Raw genomic sequence first — 18,471 nt, forward strand, 5'->3', positions numbered from 1 at the left:
TAGTTAACATCTCCTAGCCACCGTGATGTTGATGAGAGAGAGAGACACCGCAAACTCCAAATATACAGCAGCAGGCGTCAGGGTCGGGATCGAACCCACGACCTCATGTACACCAGGCGAGGTAGTTAACATCTCCTAGCCACCGTGATGATGATGAGAGACACCGCAAACTCCAACTATACAGCAGCAGGCGTCAGGGTCGGGATCGAACCCACGAACTCCTGCATACCAGGCAAGGTAGTTAACATCTCCTAGCCACTGTGATGATGATGAGAGAGACGCAAACTCCAAATCTACAGCAGCAGGCGTCAGGGTCGGGATCGAACCCACGACCTCCTGTACACAGCAGCAGCAGCAAGCGAGTGAGTTGCGTGCGGTGGGGCAGCGTGTGGGCATGCACCCCATTCCCTTCGGCAGGGCCTGACTGCACTTTTATCTTTGGAATCGTCGAGCATGGAGGGTGACCCGAGGCCGTGTCGCTTCGTGTGCGTTCGTGAATTGAACGGCTCCACCGAAAACGGTTAGCCGTTCCGAAAACCGGTAACCGATTCTACACCACCTAGGCGATAGCATCTGTGTATACTGTACACCATCATACATGCACAACACACGGTGCACAGTATACACACACCTTGCATACACACACCATGCATACGTACACAATGCATACATACACCATGCATCATACACACACAACGTATCATACACCATGCATCACGCATACACAACGCATCATACACAATGCATACATACACCATGCACCACACACAACGCATCACACACAATGCGTACATACACCATGCATCATACACACACAACGTAGCATACACCATGCATCACGCATACACAACGCATCATACACAATGCATACATACACCATGCACCACACACAACGCATCACACACAATGCATACATACACCATGCATCATACACACACAACGTATCATACACCATGCATCACGCATACACAACGCATCATACACAATGCATACATACACCATGCACCACACACAACGCATCACACACAATGCGCACATACACCATGCATCATACACACACTACGCAGCATACACAACACATAGAGCATACATCATGCACGCATACACCATCTATTGCATACATCCACCATGCAATCATTGTCCCTCCACACCCTCCACAAACCGCATACACTCACCGCCACACGCCCACTCACCCGAACACACCCTCCTAACACTCCCTACATGCATGCACACACACCCATACGCATTACAGCATTACACCGTCACCCCGCCTACACACACACACACACCCAGCTACACGCACAGGTAACATTCACACACAACCACCCACACACACAGGTAACACACACACACACAACCACCTACACACACAGGTAACACACACCTACCCGCACACACAACCATCCACACACACAACCACCCACACACACAGGTAACACACACACACACAACCACCTACACACACAGGTAACACACACACACCTACCCACACAACCACCCACACACACACAACCATCCACACACACAGGTAACACACACACACACACCTACACACACAGGTAACAAACACAACCATCCACACACACAACCACCCACACACACACAACCATCCACACACCCATACACAATCACGCAGTGTAACAATCGAACTGTATACACACAGTGCTGTATATACACAGCTAACACACATGCTGCATGTGTGTACTGTATGTTGAAATTCTTTCGCACCGTACGTAGCCAACCGTGCTAATCGTAGGTGCGGGATGTATTGGCACAATGTACACACACACACGTATCACACAATATATTGACATAATGTATATACAGCACACACACTACGTATGCACACAATGTATATACACAACATATATACATACACACGGGGAAATACACCCAATATCTATAGATACAAAGATCCCCCGTATAGGCTCAACAGACTGTTGGGGCAGGTGCTGTTAGCACGTATGAAGGCCGGCACGGCACACGAGGGGGTGGGTGGCCAGCACCACGCCCGACCGCCTTTGTCTCCCCAGTGCAGATTTCAACACAACGCACCAGGTACTCATTTCAGGCTGAGTCGACCCTCGGGGAAGGCATAGGACCGGCTCAATAAAGAAATCGTCACTGATACACAAAGACACACACACACAGCGCAGTGACCACGCAGATACATACAGACACACACACAGCGCAGTGACCACGCAGATACATACAGACACACACACAGCGCAGTGACCACGCAGATACATACAGACACACACACAGCGCAGTGACCACGCAGATACATACAGACACATACGGCGCAGTGACCACGCAGATACATACAGACACACACACAGCGCAGTGACCACGCAGATACATACAGACACACACACAGCGTAGTGACCACGCAGATACATACAGACACACACACAGCGCAGTGACCACGCAGATACATACAGACACACACAGCGCAGTGACCACGCAGATACATACAGACACACACACAGCGTAGTGACCACGCAGATACATACAGACACACACACAGCGCAGTGACCACGCAGATACATACAGACACACACAGCGCAGTGACCACGCAGATACATACAGACACACACACAGCGTAGTGACCACGCAGATACATGCAGACACACACACAGCGTAGTGACCACGCAGATACATACAGACACACACACAGCGCAGTGACCACGCAGATACATACAGACACACACACAGCGCAGTGACCACGCAGATACATACAGACACACACACAGCGCAGTGACCACGCAGATACATACAGACACACACACAGCGCAGTGACCACGCAGATACATACAGACACACACACAGCGCAGTGACCACGCAGATACATACAGACACACACACAGCGTAGTGACCACGCAGATACATGCAGACACACACACGCAGATACATACAGACACACACACGCAGATACATACAGACACACACACGCAGATACATGCAGACACACACACGCAGATACATACAGACACACACACGCAGATACATGCAGACACACACACGCAGATACATACAGACACACACACGCAGATACATACAGACACACACACGCAGATACATGCAGACACACACACGCAGATACATACAGACACACACACGCAGATACATGCAGACACACACACGCAGATACATACAGACACACACACGCAGATACATACAGACACACACACGCAGATACATACAGACACACACACGCAGATACATACAGACACACACACGCAGATACATACAGACACACACACAGCGCAGTGACCACGCAGATACATACAGACACACACACAGCGCAGTGACCACGCAGATACATACAGACACACACACAGCGTAGTGACCACGCAGATACATGCAGACACACACACGCAGATACATACAGACACACACACGCAGATACATACAGACACACACACGCAGATACATGCAGACACACACACGCAGATACATACAGACACACACACGCAGATACATGCAGACACACACGCAGATACATAGACACACACACGCAGATACATACAGACACACACACGCAGATACATACAGACACACACACGCAGATACATACAGACACACACACGCAGATACATACAGACACACACACGCAGATACATACAGACACACACACGCAGATACATACAGACACACACACGCAGATACATACAGACACACACGCAGATACATACAGACACACACGCAGATACATACAGACACACACACGCAGATACATACAGACACACACACGCAGATACATACAGACACACACACGCAGATACATACAGACACACACACGCAGATACATACAGACACACACACGCAGATACATACAGACACACACATACCAGGCGGGTCACGCGCGCACGTGTGAACAGCTCGATACAGGTAACACCTCGTCACCCTCGAGCTCACACGAGTGGTCACTGTGTGTGTGTGTACGGTGTGTGTGTGCGTACGGTGTGTGTGTATGGTGTGTGTGTACGGTGTGTGTGTGTGTGCGTACGGTGTGTGTGTGTACGGTGTGTGTGTATGGTGTGTGTGTACGGTGTGTTGCGGTGTGTGTGTACCGTGCGTGTGTGTACGGTGTGTGTGTGTGTACGGTGCGTGTGTGTGTACCGTGTGTGTGTGTACGGTGCGTGTGTGTGTGTTCGGCGTGTGTGTGTGTGTGTATGGTGTGTGTGTGTGTGCGTGGCGTGTGTGTGTGTGCGGTGTGTGTGTGTACCGTGCGTGTGTGTATACTATGTGTGTATACTATGTGTGTATACTATGTGTGTACGGTGCTTGTGTGTGTGTGTATACGGTGTGTGTGCTGTGTGTAATTGTGTATGTGTACTGTGTGTGTACGGTTTGTATACTATGTGTATATGTACTGTGTATATGTACTATGTGTATATTGTGTATACTATGTGTGTATATGTACTGTGTGTGTACTGTGTGTACTGTGTGTATATTTACTGTGTGTACTGTGTGTATATGTACTGTGTGTATATGTACTGTGTGTATGTGTACTGTGTGTATGTGTACTGTGTGTATGTGTACTGTGTGTATGTGTACTGTGTACTGTGTGTATGTGTACTGTGTGTATGTGTACTGTGTGTATATGTACTGTGCGTATATGTACTGGGTATGAGTTCGATTCTCGCTCACGGCCATCAACACGAGCGGCGAAAATCTGAAACCAATCCTGGGGCTCCCCTAGATCGCCTCAGCCTCAAATGAATACATGCCTGGTGTGGCGTCTAAACATCACCGCTGGGGAGACAAAGGCGGCCGGGCGTGGTGTTGACCACCCACCCCCCTCGTGTGCCGTTCCGGTCTCCAATCGGTGCCACTCGCTAACAGCACTTGCCCCAACAGTCTGTTGAGGCCATACGGGGGATCTTTGTCTTTGCTACATAATGCCTATACAGTACAACCATGCATGCATACCTGTGCACAGGAACCACGTGTGCGCACACAGGTACGTGTGTGTGCACGTGTGTGTGTGTACGTGCGTGTGTGTGCACGTGTGTGTGCACGTGTGTGTGCACGTGTGTGTGTAGTGTGTGTGTGCACGTGTGTGTGTGTACACGTGTGTGTGTGCACGTGTGTGTGTGTACACGTGTGTGTGTGCACGTGTGTGTGTAGTGTGTGTGTGCACGTGTGTGTGTGCACGTGTGTGTGTAGTGTGTGTGTGCACGTGTGTGTGTGTACACGTGTGTGTGTGCACGTGTGTGTGTAGTGTGTGTGTGCACGTGTGTGTGTGCATGTGTGCGTGTGTATGTGTGCGTGTGTGTGCACGTGTGTGTGTGTGCACGTGTGTGTGTGCTATGTATATACGTGTGGGTTTATTTAGAGCGGTGGTGCAGCGGTTAGCGCTAAGCTGCGCTCCGAACCCGGGTTCGATTACCCGCTCACGGCCAACACCGCTGACGATTATTTGAATAGGTCCCGGCTACCCCTAGATCGACTCGGCCTCAAAGGAGTACCTGGTAGCGGTGTGTAAACATCGCCACTAGGGAGACAAAGGCGGTCGGTCGTGGTTGTTGACTACCCACCCCTTCATATGTGCTCGCTAACAGCACTTGCCCCAACAGACTGTTAAGGTTATACAGGGGATCTTTGTCTTTTGTGTGTAGTATGTATATGTATCTAAATAGATACACGCACATACATTTAGATACATGTGTGTGTGTGTCACTCTGTATTGTGTGTGCGCTCCATGTAATACCTGAGGGAGCGGTGGCGCAGTGGTTAGCGCATCGTTCTGCGAACCCGGCGTCCCGAGTTCCACGCCGACCCGAGTTCCACGCCGACCATTCCCGGCTATCATCAGTGGCGAGTGGAATCAGTCAACGCGTGTGGGGGAGCGGTGGCGCAGCGGTGAGCGCGCTGCGGGCACGAACCTGGCAGACCCGAGTTCGATTCCCGATCACGGCCAACGACACCGCTGACGGTGTCGTTGGCCCCCCCCCTAGGTCGACTCAGCCTCAAATGAGTACCTGGCGCGGTGTGCAAACATCGCCGGGCGTGGTGCTGGCCACCCACCCCCTCGTGCGCCGTGCCGGCCTTCATAGGTGCTTGCAAACAGAACTTGCTCATACAGGCTGTGAAGGCTATACGGGGATCTTTGTCTTTGTTCGTATGTGTGCATGTGTGTACATGTGTGTACGTGTGTGTATGTATGTGTGTAGGTGTGTGTGTGTGTGTACGTGTGTGTATGTGTGTACGTGTGTGTGTACGTGTGTGTGTATGCATGTGTGTAGGTGTGGGTGTAGGTGTGTGTAGGTGTGTGTAGGTGTGTGTGTGTATGTGTGTACGCATGTGTACGTGTGTGTGTATGTATGTGTATAGGTGTGTGTGTGTACGTGTGTGTAGGTGTGTGTAGGGGTGTGTAGGTGTGTGTAGGTGTGTGTACATGTGTGTGTGTAGGTGTGTGTACGTGTGTGTGTAGGTGTGTGTACATGTGTGTGTGTAGGTGTGTGTAGTTGTGTGTACATGTGTGTGTGTGTACATGTGTGTACGTGTGTGTGTAGGTGTGTGTGTGTACATGTGTGTGTGTAGGTGTGTGTAGGTGTGTGTGTGTAGGTGTGTGTGTACATGTGTGTGTGTAGGTGTGTGTGTGTAGGTGTGTGTGTACGTGTGTGTGTAGGTGTGTGTGTGTACATGTGTGTGTGTAGGTGTGTGTAGGTGTGTGTGTGTAGGTGTGTGTGTGTGTACGTGTGACACTTACCCCTCCATACTGCGCCTGGCTTGTGTTGCTCACGTACAGCATCGTGCGGATCTCCTCCGTGTCGCTAATTCATGAACTCTCCCCAACAACTCTTCCCCAAACCCTCACGCTCGCCTCTCCCTGCACCCTCTGCCACTCACCCACTCGCTCTCTGTCATTCACCCGCCCTCAGCCCCTAACCCTGACTTGCTGCTGCTCTCTCCCCTGCCACTCTCATCGACTCTGTGCCACGCGGCGAGAGTGACACAGTGAGGAGTGAGTGAGTGCCTTCCTTCTTCTGTGTCAGGATGTCTGGAGTCGTGCTCGGAGTGAGTGTCAGCGCATTCGCAAGCTTCTGATCTGTGAGTCTCTCTGGGATTTGTTTTATACCTGTCCCCGCCCCCCCCCCCGAGGGGGATGACACACCTGTACCCCCCCACACGCTAGCCCCCACCCCCCCACCCCCCGGGATGTCACCTGTCTCAGTAGCGCCTCCAAGCACAGGAACTGGACAGACCACTTTCTCCTGCCCCGCGTATAAAGATAAATCAGTCGCCTTCACTCATCCAACACTCACCAACACTCACCCAGTACTCACCAACACTCACCCAGTACTCACCAACACTCACCCAGTACTCACCAACACTCATCCAACACTCACTCAACACTCACCCAGTACTCACCAACACTCACTCAACACTCACCAACACTCACCAACACTCACCCAGTACTCACCAACACTCACCCAGTACTCACCAACACTCATCCAACACTCACTCAACACTCACCCAGTACTCACCAACACTCACTCAACACTCACCAACACTCACCAACACTCACCCAGTACTCACCAACACTCACCCAGTACTCACCAACACTCATCCAACACTCACTCAACTCACCCAACACTCACCAACACTCACTCAACACTCACCAACACTCACCAACACTCACCCAGTACTCACTCAACACTCATCCAACACTCACTCAACACTCACCCAACACTCACCAACACTCACTCAACACTCACCCAGTACTCACCAACACTCACCAACATTCACCCAGTACTCACCCAACACTCACCAACACTCACCCAACACTCACTCAACACTCACCAACACTCACTCAACACTCACTCAACACTCACTCAACACTCACCAACACTCACTCAGTACTCACCAACACTCACCCGACACTCACCACCACTCACCAAACACTCACCAACACTCATCCAACACTCATCCAACACTCACCCAGTATTCACCAACACTCACCCAATACTCACCAACACTCACCAACACTCACCCAATACTCACCAACACTCACCCAACACTCACCAACACTCACCCAGTACTCACCCAACACTCACCAACACTCACCCAACACTCATCCAACACTCACCAACACTCACCCAGTACTCACCAACACTCATCCAACACTCACTCAACACTCACCCAGTACTCACCAACACTCACTCAACACTCACCAACACTCACCAACACTCACCCAGTACTCACCAACACTCACCCAGTACTCACCAACACTCATCCAACACTCACTCAACACTCACCCAGTACTCACCAACACTCACTCAACACTCACCAACACTCACCAACACTCACCCAGTACTCACCAACACTCACCCAGTACTCACCAACACTCATCCAACACTCACTCAACTCACCCAACACTCACCAACACTCACTCAACACTCACCAACACTCACCAACACTCACCCAGTACTCACTCAACACTCATCCAACACTCACTCAACACTCACCCAACACTCACCAACACTCACTCAACACTCACCCAGTACTCACCAACACTCACCAACATTCACCCAGTACTCACCCAACACTCACCAACACTCACCCAACACTCACTCAACACTCACCAACACTCACTCAACACTCACTCAACACTCACTCAACACTCACCAACACTCACTCAGTACTCACCAACACTCACCCGACACTCACCACCACTCACCAAACACTCACCAACACTCATCCAACACTCATCCAACACTCACCCAGTATTCACCAACACTCACCCAATACTCACCAACACTCACCAACACTCACCCAATACTCACCAACACTCACCCAACACTCACCAACACTCACCCAGTACTCACCCAACACTCACCAACACTCACCCAACACTCATCCAACACTCACCAACACTCACCCAGTACTCACCAACACTTACCCAAAACTCGCCAACACTCACCCAGTACTCACCAACGCTCACCAACACTCACCCAACACTCACCAACACTCACCCAAAACTCACCAACACTCACCAACACTCACCCAATACTCACCAACACTCACCAACACTCACCCAGTACTCACCAACACTCACCCAACACTCACCAACACTCACCCTCACCAACACTCATCCAACACTGCCCAACACTCACTCAACACTCACCAACACTCACCCAACATTCACCAACACTCACCCAGTACTCACCCAACACTCACCAACACTCACCCAGTACTCACCCAACACTCACCCAACACTCACCAACACTCACCCAGTACTCACCCAACACTCACCCAACACTCACCAAAACTCACCCAGTACTCAACACTCACCAACACTCACCCAACACTCACCCAGTACTCACCAACACTCACCAACACTCACCCAACACTCACCAACACTCACCAACAGTTACCAACACTCACCTATCACTCACCCAGTACTCACCAACACTCACTCAGTACTAACCGACACTCACCCAACACTCACCAACACTCACCCAGTACTCACCAACACTCACCCAGTACTCACCAACACTCACCACCACTCACCAACATTGACCCAACACTCACCAACACTCACCAACACTCACCCAGTACTCACCAACACTCACCAATACTCACCAACACTCACCAACACTGACCCAACACTCAACCAACACTCACCCAGTACTCACCAAAACTCACCCAACACTCACCAACACTCACCAACACTCACCCAACACTCACCAACACTCACCAACACTCACCCAGTACTCACCAACACTCACCAACACTCACCAACACTCACCCAGTACTCACCAACACTCACCCAACACTCACCAACACTCACCAACACTCACCAACACTCACCCAGTACTCACCAACACTCACCCAGTACTCACCAACACTCACCCAACACTCACCCGAGACTCACTATCACTCACTCAACACTCACCCAACATTCACCCAATACTCACCCAACACTCACCAACACTCACCCAACACTCATCACTTACCCATCTCTTCCTCTCCTCCGTTCCTCCAACTCTCCCCCCATCACTCACTCATCACTCTGACACCCGTCACTCACTCATCACTCTCTCCCTCCCTCCGTCCACGTGGTGGAGACGGAGCTATGCAGAAGGGCCACTGCCCGAAGCGTCGTCTGTGTGCATGTCACCCTTTGAAGGCCCCCCACGCGCGCGTGCGCTCCGTGTTGTTATTGACGCGGCGCGTGTCGGAGTCGTGGTGCTTGTGAAGCAGCGGCCAGTCCTGGCGTCCCAATTTATCACGCCCTGCCCCCCTCCCCCTGCCCCCTCCCCCTGCCCCCTGCCCCCCTCCCCCTGCCCCCCTCCCCCCTCCCCCTGCCCCATGCCCCCCTCCCCCTGCCCCCTGCCCCCCTCCCACTGCCCCCCTCCCCCTGCCCCCTCCCCCTGCCCCATGCCCCCCTCCCCCTGCCCCCCTCTGCCTCCCTCCCCCCCTGCCCCCCTCCCACTGCCCCCCTCCCCCTGCCCCCCTGTCCCCTACCTCTCCCCCCCACTGCCCCCTGTCCCCTACCTCCCCCCCCTTGCCCCCCTGCCCCATGCCCCCCTCCCCCTGCCCCCTGCCTACCTCCCTCTGCCCCCTCCCCCTGCCCCATGCCCCCCTCCCCCTGCCCCCCTCCCCCTGCCCCATTCCCCCCTCCCCCTGCCCCCTGCCCCCCTCCCCCTGCCCCATGCCCCCCTCCCCCTGCCCCCCTGCCCCTTCCCCCTGCCCCCCTCCCCCTGCCCCCCTGTCCCATGCCCCCCTCCCCCTGCCTACCTCCCCCTGCCTCCCTTCCCCTTGCCCCCCTGCCCCCCTCCCCCTACGACCCCCCCCCACTCCCCTAATCTCCTTCCCCTCTTGCCGCCTCTCGCCCCGCGCTTTAAGCGGCGTGAACTCCGCCCCCAGCCACTGACCACGCCCACAGCCCCGCCCCCCTCGCCTGGCCCCGCCCCCCTCCACCCCCCAGGGCGCTGGGAGCGGCGCGTGCGGCAGGTGCAGCCGGGGCAAAGGTCACGTGGTCCCAGGTGCAACAAAACAAAAATCCTGCAGCAGGTGAGATGAGGGGCGGGGCGGGTGGGGGGGGGTGAAGGTGGGGCGGGGGGCGGGGCTGGGGTGGGGCAGCAGGAATCTTGGCGCATTTTCAGTCACGTGACCTTTATGCTAATTATCGCGGCCTGTGTAGAGCATTAGAGATTCCATTGTCAATGTGATGTATTACGACAATTTTTTTTTATTTGTATTTTACCAGGTGAGGCCCATTGAGCGTGCATAGCTATTTGTTGTTGTTGCAGAAGCGAACTGGCTGTCACAATTGGCAGCGCATGGAAGTGGCTTATCATTGTGTGGACATCTATAGCGGCCAGATGCTCTAAACCAGGGGGGGTGGGGAACCTTCCTTCTGCCAAGGGCCATTTGGATATTGATAACATCATTCGCGGGCCATACAAAATTATCAACTTAAAAATTAGCCTGTTATTATTTTGTCAAACATTTTATGAACTCGCCCCTAATGTGATGGCTGTAACTGCTTCTTGACGAGGCGTGCGATGTTAGCTGCTGGTGATGATGATGTTGCTACTCGCAACTGCTTTTCCAGGTTTGCTCCGAGATTTATTTAATTTCGAGTCCTGCCTGCGGTTGCTTTGGCAAGGCCACACCAAATGATTTCGCGGGCCTTATATGGCCCGCGGGCCGTATAAGGCCCACGACCTCCTGTATATTAGGCGAGGTAGTTAACATCTCCTAGCCACCGTGATGATGATGAGAGAGAGAGACGCAAACTCCAAATACACAGCAGCAGGCGTCAGGGTCGGGATCGACGCCACGACCTGCTGCATACCAGGCGAGGTAGTTAACATCTCCTAGCCACCGTGATGATGATGAGAGAGAGAGAGACGCAAACTCCAAATACACAGCAGCAGGCGTCAGGGTCGGGATCGACGCCACGACCTGCTGCATACCAGGCGAGGGAGTTAACATCTCCTAGCCACCGTGATGATGATGAGAGAGAGAGAGACGCAAACTCCAAATACACAGCAGCAGGCGTCAGGGTCGGGATCGACGCCACGACCTGCTGCATACCAGGCGAGGGAGTTAACATCTCCCCACTGGTACATATTCGCTATCCTTTAGCCGCAGAAGTTCCCCGGGTTTCTGCTCGTTGTAAACACTGCAGATAGTTACAGCAACGTGAACCAATGTTAAAATGAATTTCCCGTAACGAATGTTGGCACGGACATAACTCTCTGAGCCAGCTCAAGCCTCATGTATACCACGTGGGTTCCGTGTGACCACTCCCACTATGACCACCCCCTCTCACCTACAGATCTCTAAACCAGCTCAAGCCTCATGTAAACCACGTGGGTTCCGTGTGACCACCCCCCACTCCGAACCTCTCCCTTCTCCCCGCGTGCCCGCTCCTTCTCCGCCTCCCTCCATCTCATCTCTCCCGACCCCCCCCTTCCCACGTGCTCTCGTTTCTCCATTCCTCTCCCATCTCCCCCCTCCTTCCCTTGGCTCCTCTCTCCCTCCCGCCCTCTCTCCCTCCCTCTCTCCCTCCCGCCCTCCCTCCCGCCCTCTCTCCCTCTCTCCCTCCCTCCCTCCCGCCCTGAATCCCTCCCGCCCTGCCCACTTCCCGCGGGACGCACCCCCCCCCCCGCACGGTCCCAACGAGTCGGCACTTTAACCCCAGGCAGACCTCGCTTAGCGCTCGGCGTGCGCCGTTGTGCCTGGAGAAGTGAGCGCTAACCGAATCGGCGCTAACAGCGGGGGGGGGGGGGGTATGCAAACTGCATAGGCAGTTAATTCTAGATTTGAAGCTTTCGTGACTGCAAGGATTCATATTCTTAGGTTTTTTCTGGTAAAGTCACGTAGGTAAAAAATTTAAATTAATAAAAGTAAAATTAAAATAAAATAAAAATCACGACGTTTTGGAGGCAACACAAGCCTCCGTCTTCAGGTGGAACCGTCACAGCACGATTGCTGTATCAAGTACGAGAAATTTCAAGAAAACCGGTCTTGTATATATACTGGTTGAGGGTGGGAGGATGGTTTTCTTGGAATTTCTCTTACTTGATACAGCTATCGGGCTGTGACGGTTCCATCTGAAGACGGAGACTTGTGTTGCCTCCGAAACGTCGTGATTTTTATTTTATTTTTTATTTTACTTTTATTAATTTTAATTTAATTTCTTTACCTACGTGACTTTACCGAAAAAAACCTAAGAATATGCATAGGCAGTGCAAGTTGGTGCGGTTGGTTCTCTCAACATTTCGTAGTGGCTGCTGCAATACCGCCTTGTTGGTTTTAGTTTCAAGCGAATAACCTCCTCCCCCCCCTTGCCTGAGCCTACATGGTTTTGAGGAAACACACGAAATTATTGAATAAACATCATTATTTTAAACGAGTCGTCCATGTTGCAAGGTATCATCCTGGCTAGCTGGGTAACAACAACAACAAGTGGCAGCGCGTCGCTCTGCACGCGTCTTGTGGTTTGTTCACGCTCGCTGGCTACTCTCGGGGGGGGGGGGGGGGGGACCCCCACATTTTATTACGATCAATGAGTTTATTAAGGTATTTTATATCGTACTCGGTTACCATGTGGATTTAAATTTTACCGATATAATCACGATTCATATAACGTGATTATTCTCCCAATGACTCTCAGGTACGATATAATTTCACGTGTTTATAAATCACCTCGTTACCCGCCTGGGACGTTGCCACTTTAACCTCCCCCAACGGTCCGCGCACCCCCCGGTTGAAAAATCCACCCCAGTAGAGTCAACCATTCATAGTTTAACTAACCCGTGTAACCTGCACTCACCCGTGCACTCACCCATACACTCACCCACACACTCACCCACGCACTCACCCGTGCACTCACCCAGACACTCACCCGTGCACTCACCCGTGCACTCACCCGTGCACTCACCCATACACTCACCCATACACTCACCCACACACGTGTAGTGAGTCCAACTGAGTTACAGACGTTCCTCTTTCGAGGCAACACATTTATCATAACATCAACACGTTAACACAAAGAGGTAACTGTCCCTTTACCAGATACAGCCTAGGGTGGTGACCACCCAGCTAACTACCCTATACGGAGGAGTTACAGCTACGAAGGGTCTGACCCTCACTCGGGTCCCGGCCACGTGTTGATGCCTCGTAAGACGTAGAGCTTCAGCTTGTAGACGTGGAGCTTCAGCTTGTAGACGTAGAGCTTCAGCTTGTAGACGTAGAGATTCCAGCTTGTAGAATGCAGCGACGCCGGTCCCTCTCAGGGACCCACCTTATATCCTCTCGGTCGGGGCCGCTCCGCCCTAGGCCCCGCCCGCCTTCTCGAGCCTTTTATCTTCCTCTCCATCCCCCTCGAGAGTTCTCCCTAGACACGTGATCACCCCCTAGCCCCCCCCCCCACCTGGGGCCTTCTCTGTGGACACTCCAGATCACGTGTCTGCGGGGTCAACCAGAGTGCCATGACTGATCTGGTCGGAGCTGACGAACTCCCCGATTACACATAGGACCCCCCCCCCACCGTACTGACATGCGACCGGGACACGAATCGAAACGTCTAGATGGGTGAGGTTAGGCTAGGGGTCGAGTGTGGAGTGCGTCGCGACTCGCCTCAGGGTGTAGGGAAGCATAAGATGGCGGTGATGCTGGAGGCGCCGTCGTGGCAAGCGGCAGCCCGATGACACGTGCCCCGTGCCCTGGCAGGCCGCAATTGTAGCAGGTAACACGGCCGCCTCCGGAACGAGACGACGAACTTGGCCGCCGCTGCTCGTCCGTCTGCCGCGCGCCATCACCACGCCGGTCGCCTCCACCCCGAGTTGATGCACATGCCAGAAGGGGCTCCGCTCCATCAGGTGGCCCCGGCTTCGTGCGGGACACGGCACACGTCACCTGCGCCCCGTCCCGTTGTAGAAGTAGCTGGGCTTGGATGCACTTAGCGACCTTGAGAGACGAGATGTTATCATCTTCGGCTGGAAGAATGGTGTGGAGGGTTTTCGTCAAGGCCAGAAATCCAGAAATCTCTCGAGGACCAACGCGTCGATCCCATCGTGGTCCATCTCCGGGAAGGCGGCTTTCGCCAGCGCCAAAAGCGCGCTACGGAAGGCGACGGCCGACTCGGTCTCCCCCCTCCGTAGTGTGGCGAGTTTGTGGCGCGCGTTCGCCGGAGGCTCGTAGATAGCTGCCCTCAGGTCACCACTGGTGGCCGCGAACTCTTTAACAAAGGGAAGCCGACGTCGGAGAGCCGGGATGTCCCTCGGCGCCGACGGCTCATCTTCAATTTTGGCAGGCTGCACGCCCCGCGCCGGCAACAAAATGGCGGCCAATGTACGGGCTGCGCCGTCAAGTTTCCCGCCTGTTGCGAAATGGCGGCGGAGTCGAAGTCCAGAGCGGCATCGCCGCTCCCACTGTCACCAGCGGGACCGCAGCTTGGAGTAGCTCCGTGAGGCGACCGTGCGCCTCCCAGAGGGTCGCCTCCGGCGACGGCGAAGCGTCGAGCGCCCAGATGGTGCCCTGCTCCACTGGCAGCGTCTCGCCCACATCCTCCCGAGCTGTAGGTTACACGAGTTCCTCGTCCTCGCTGTCCCACGTCCTGGTATGTGGTCTGCGACGTGTAGACATAGTCTACTGCTAGCTGTATAGACTACCGTGTTGGCCACTTCCGACACCAGTTATAGTTGAGTCAAACTGAGTCACAGACGTTTCTCTTTAGAGGCAACACATTTATTATAACATCAACACGCTAACACAAAGAGCTAACTGCCCTTTACCAGATACAGCCTCGGGTGGTGACCACCAAGCTAACTACCCTATACGTAGGAGTTACAGCGACGAAGGGTCTGACCCTCACTCGGGTCCCGGCCACGTGTTGATGCCTGTAGAGCTTCCAGCTTGTAGACGTAGAGCTTCAGCTTGTAGACGTAGAGCTTCCAGCTTGTAGAATGCAGCGATTCTGGTCCCTCTCAGGGACCCACCTTATATCCTCCCGGTCGGAGCCACTCCGCCCTCGGCCCCGCCTCCATCCCCCTGGAGAGCTCTCCCTGGACACGTGATCACCCCCTCGTCCCCCCACCTGGGGCCTTCTCTGTGGACACTCCAGATCACGTGTCTACGGGGTCAACCAGAGTGCCATGGCCCGGGGCAATCCTGCCCCTGGGCTGACACTCTCTCACTCCACCTTGTGGGAGCCCGCATTATACGCTATGTGTGGTGCCCGCGCTATCCCAGCGCTCACCAAGCCCCACTAGGGCTGGTACTAGAGCCCGCCTCACTCAGCAACACACCCGGTGCTGTCCGCGACGTAGGAACATTGCACAGTGACATCCCCCATGTTACTACACACTCACCCATCCCCCCGCTCACCCATCCCCCCGCTCACCGCTCCCTCACCATGTGCACCTGCAGCGTGGACGGTGGGGTGGGGGGGGGGGTTAAGCGGGGGGTGTGGGGGAGGGAGGAGGTTGGAGTTGTGGGGGTTGTCAGGGTGTGGGATCGTGGAGTGGGGGGGGGGGGTCATTACAGAGGAGGGCCGGGGGGGTGAGGAGGGCCGGGGGGGTGGGGGCACGTGCCGGCACGCGCCACTCGCCCCCACCGCGACCTGTGTGTGTACAGTCTAGATGTGTACTGTAGTGTGTACAGTGTAGGTGTGTACTGTAGTGTGTACAGTCTAGATGTATACTGTAGTGTGTACAGTGTAGATGTGTACTGTACTGTGTACAGTGTATATGTGTACTGTAGTGTGTACAGTATAGATGTGTACTGTAGTGAGTACAGTGTCGATGTATACTGTAGCGTATACAGTATGTATGTGTACTGTAGTGTGTACAGTGTATATGCGTACTGTAGTGTGTACAGTATAGATGTGTACTGTAGTGTGTACAGTGCATATATGCACTGTAGTGTGTACAGTGTAGATGTGTACTGTAGTGTGTACAGTGTAGAGGTGTACTGTAGTGTGTACAGTATAGATGTGTACTGTAGTGAGTACAGTGTAGATGTATGTTGTAGTGTGTACATTATATGTGTGTACTGTAGTGTGTGCAGTGTATATGTGTACTGTAGTGTGTACAGTGTAGATGTGTACTGTAGTGATTACAGTGTAGATGTATACTGTAGTGTGTACAGTATATATGTGTACTGTAGTGTGTGCAGTGTATATGTGTACTGTAGTGTGTACAGTGTAGATGTGTACTGTAGTGTGTACAGTGTATATGTGTACTGTAGTGTGTACAGTGTAGATGTGTACTGTAGTGTGTACAGTGTACATGTGTACTGTAGTGTGTACAGTGTAGATGTGTACTGTAGTGTGTACAGTGTATATGTGTACTGTAGTGTGTACAGTGTATATGTGTACTGTAGTGTGTACAGTGTAGATGTGTACTGTAGTGTGTACAGTCTAGATGTACTGTAGTGTGTACAGTGTATATGTGTACTGTAGTGCGTGTACAGTCTAGATGTACTGTATACTCTTTAATTAGTACCTGACGCGGTGAGTCTCAATACCAGCACTGGGAAGACAAAGGCGGCCGGGAGTAACAGTCCCTTAATAGGCGCTCGCTAACAGCACTTGCCCCACCAGCCTGTGCGGGCTACCTGGGGGAGCTTTGTCTGTGTGGGAATCTGCGGGCTCCGCGTGGCCCTCCCAGAAGACGCCGCTCACAAAGCCGATCCGCGTCCCGCCCGGGGCTCTCAGTCACGTGGTGCGCACGACTCACCCACTCACCTAGCCACTCACCTAGCCACTCACCTACTCACTCACCTAGCCACTCACCTACTCACCCACTCACTCATCCACTCACTCACCTATTCACCCAATCATTCACCCACTCACTCACCCACTCAGCCACTCACCCAGCCACTCACTCACCCACTCACCTAGCCACTCACTCACTCACCCACTCACTCACCCACTCACTCACTCACCCACCCACTCACTCACTCACTCACCCACCCACTCACCTAGCCACTCACTCACTCACCTAGCCACTCACCCACTCACTCATCCACCCACTCACCTAGCCACTCACTCACCCACTCACTCACCCACCCACTCACCCACCCACCCACTCACTCACTCACTCACCCACCCACTCACCTAGCCACTCACTCACTCACTCACCTAGCCACTCACCCACTCACTCATCCACTCACTCACTGACTCACATATTCACTCACCTTCTCACCTAGCCACTCACCTACTCACCCAATCATTCACACACTCATCCAATCACCTACTCACCTATTCACTCACTCACCCACTCACTCACTCACCGACTCACCCACCCACCCATTCACATATTCACTCCCCTTCTCACCTCGCCACTCAACTACTTACCCAATCATTCACCCACTCATCCACTCACCTCCTCACCTATCCACTCACTCACCCACTCACTCACCGACTCACCCACTCACATATTCACTCACCTACTCACCCAATCATTCACCCACTCATCCACTCACCTATCCACTCACCCA

At 53.4% G+C, this 18,471-nt stretch overlaps 1 protein-coding gene across 1 annotated transcript in view; it reads right to left on the reverse strand.

Annotated features, from left to right (window-relative positions):
- Positions 1–18,471, reverse strand: part of LOC144730625 (tumor protein p73-like) — a 46,752-nt gene that overhangs the window by 15,802 nt on the left and 12,479 nt on the right. The window contains exons 4-6 of the mRNA XM_078611273.1: positions 15,403–15,545; positions 15,031–15,284; positions 14,751–14,859 (exon numbers count right to left, since the gene is read on the reverse strand). Of these exons, the coding sequence (XP_078467399.1) occupies positions 14,751–14,859; positions 15,031–15,284; positions 15,403–15,545 (506 nt within the window). The remainder of the gene's footprint in view (positions 1–14,750; positions 14,860–15,030; positions 15,285–15,402; positions 15,546–18,471) is intronic.

This window comes from Lampetra planeri, chromosome 36 (assembly GCF_965212315.1).
Source record: "Lampetra planeri chromosome 36, kcLamPlan1.2.h2, whole genome shotgun sequence".
NCBI lineage: Eukaryota > Metazoa > Chordata > Hyperoartia > Petromyzontiformes > Petromyzontidae > Lampetra > Lampetra planeri.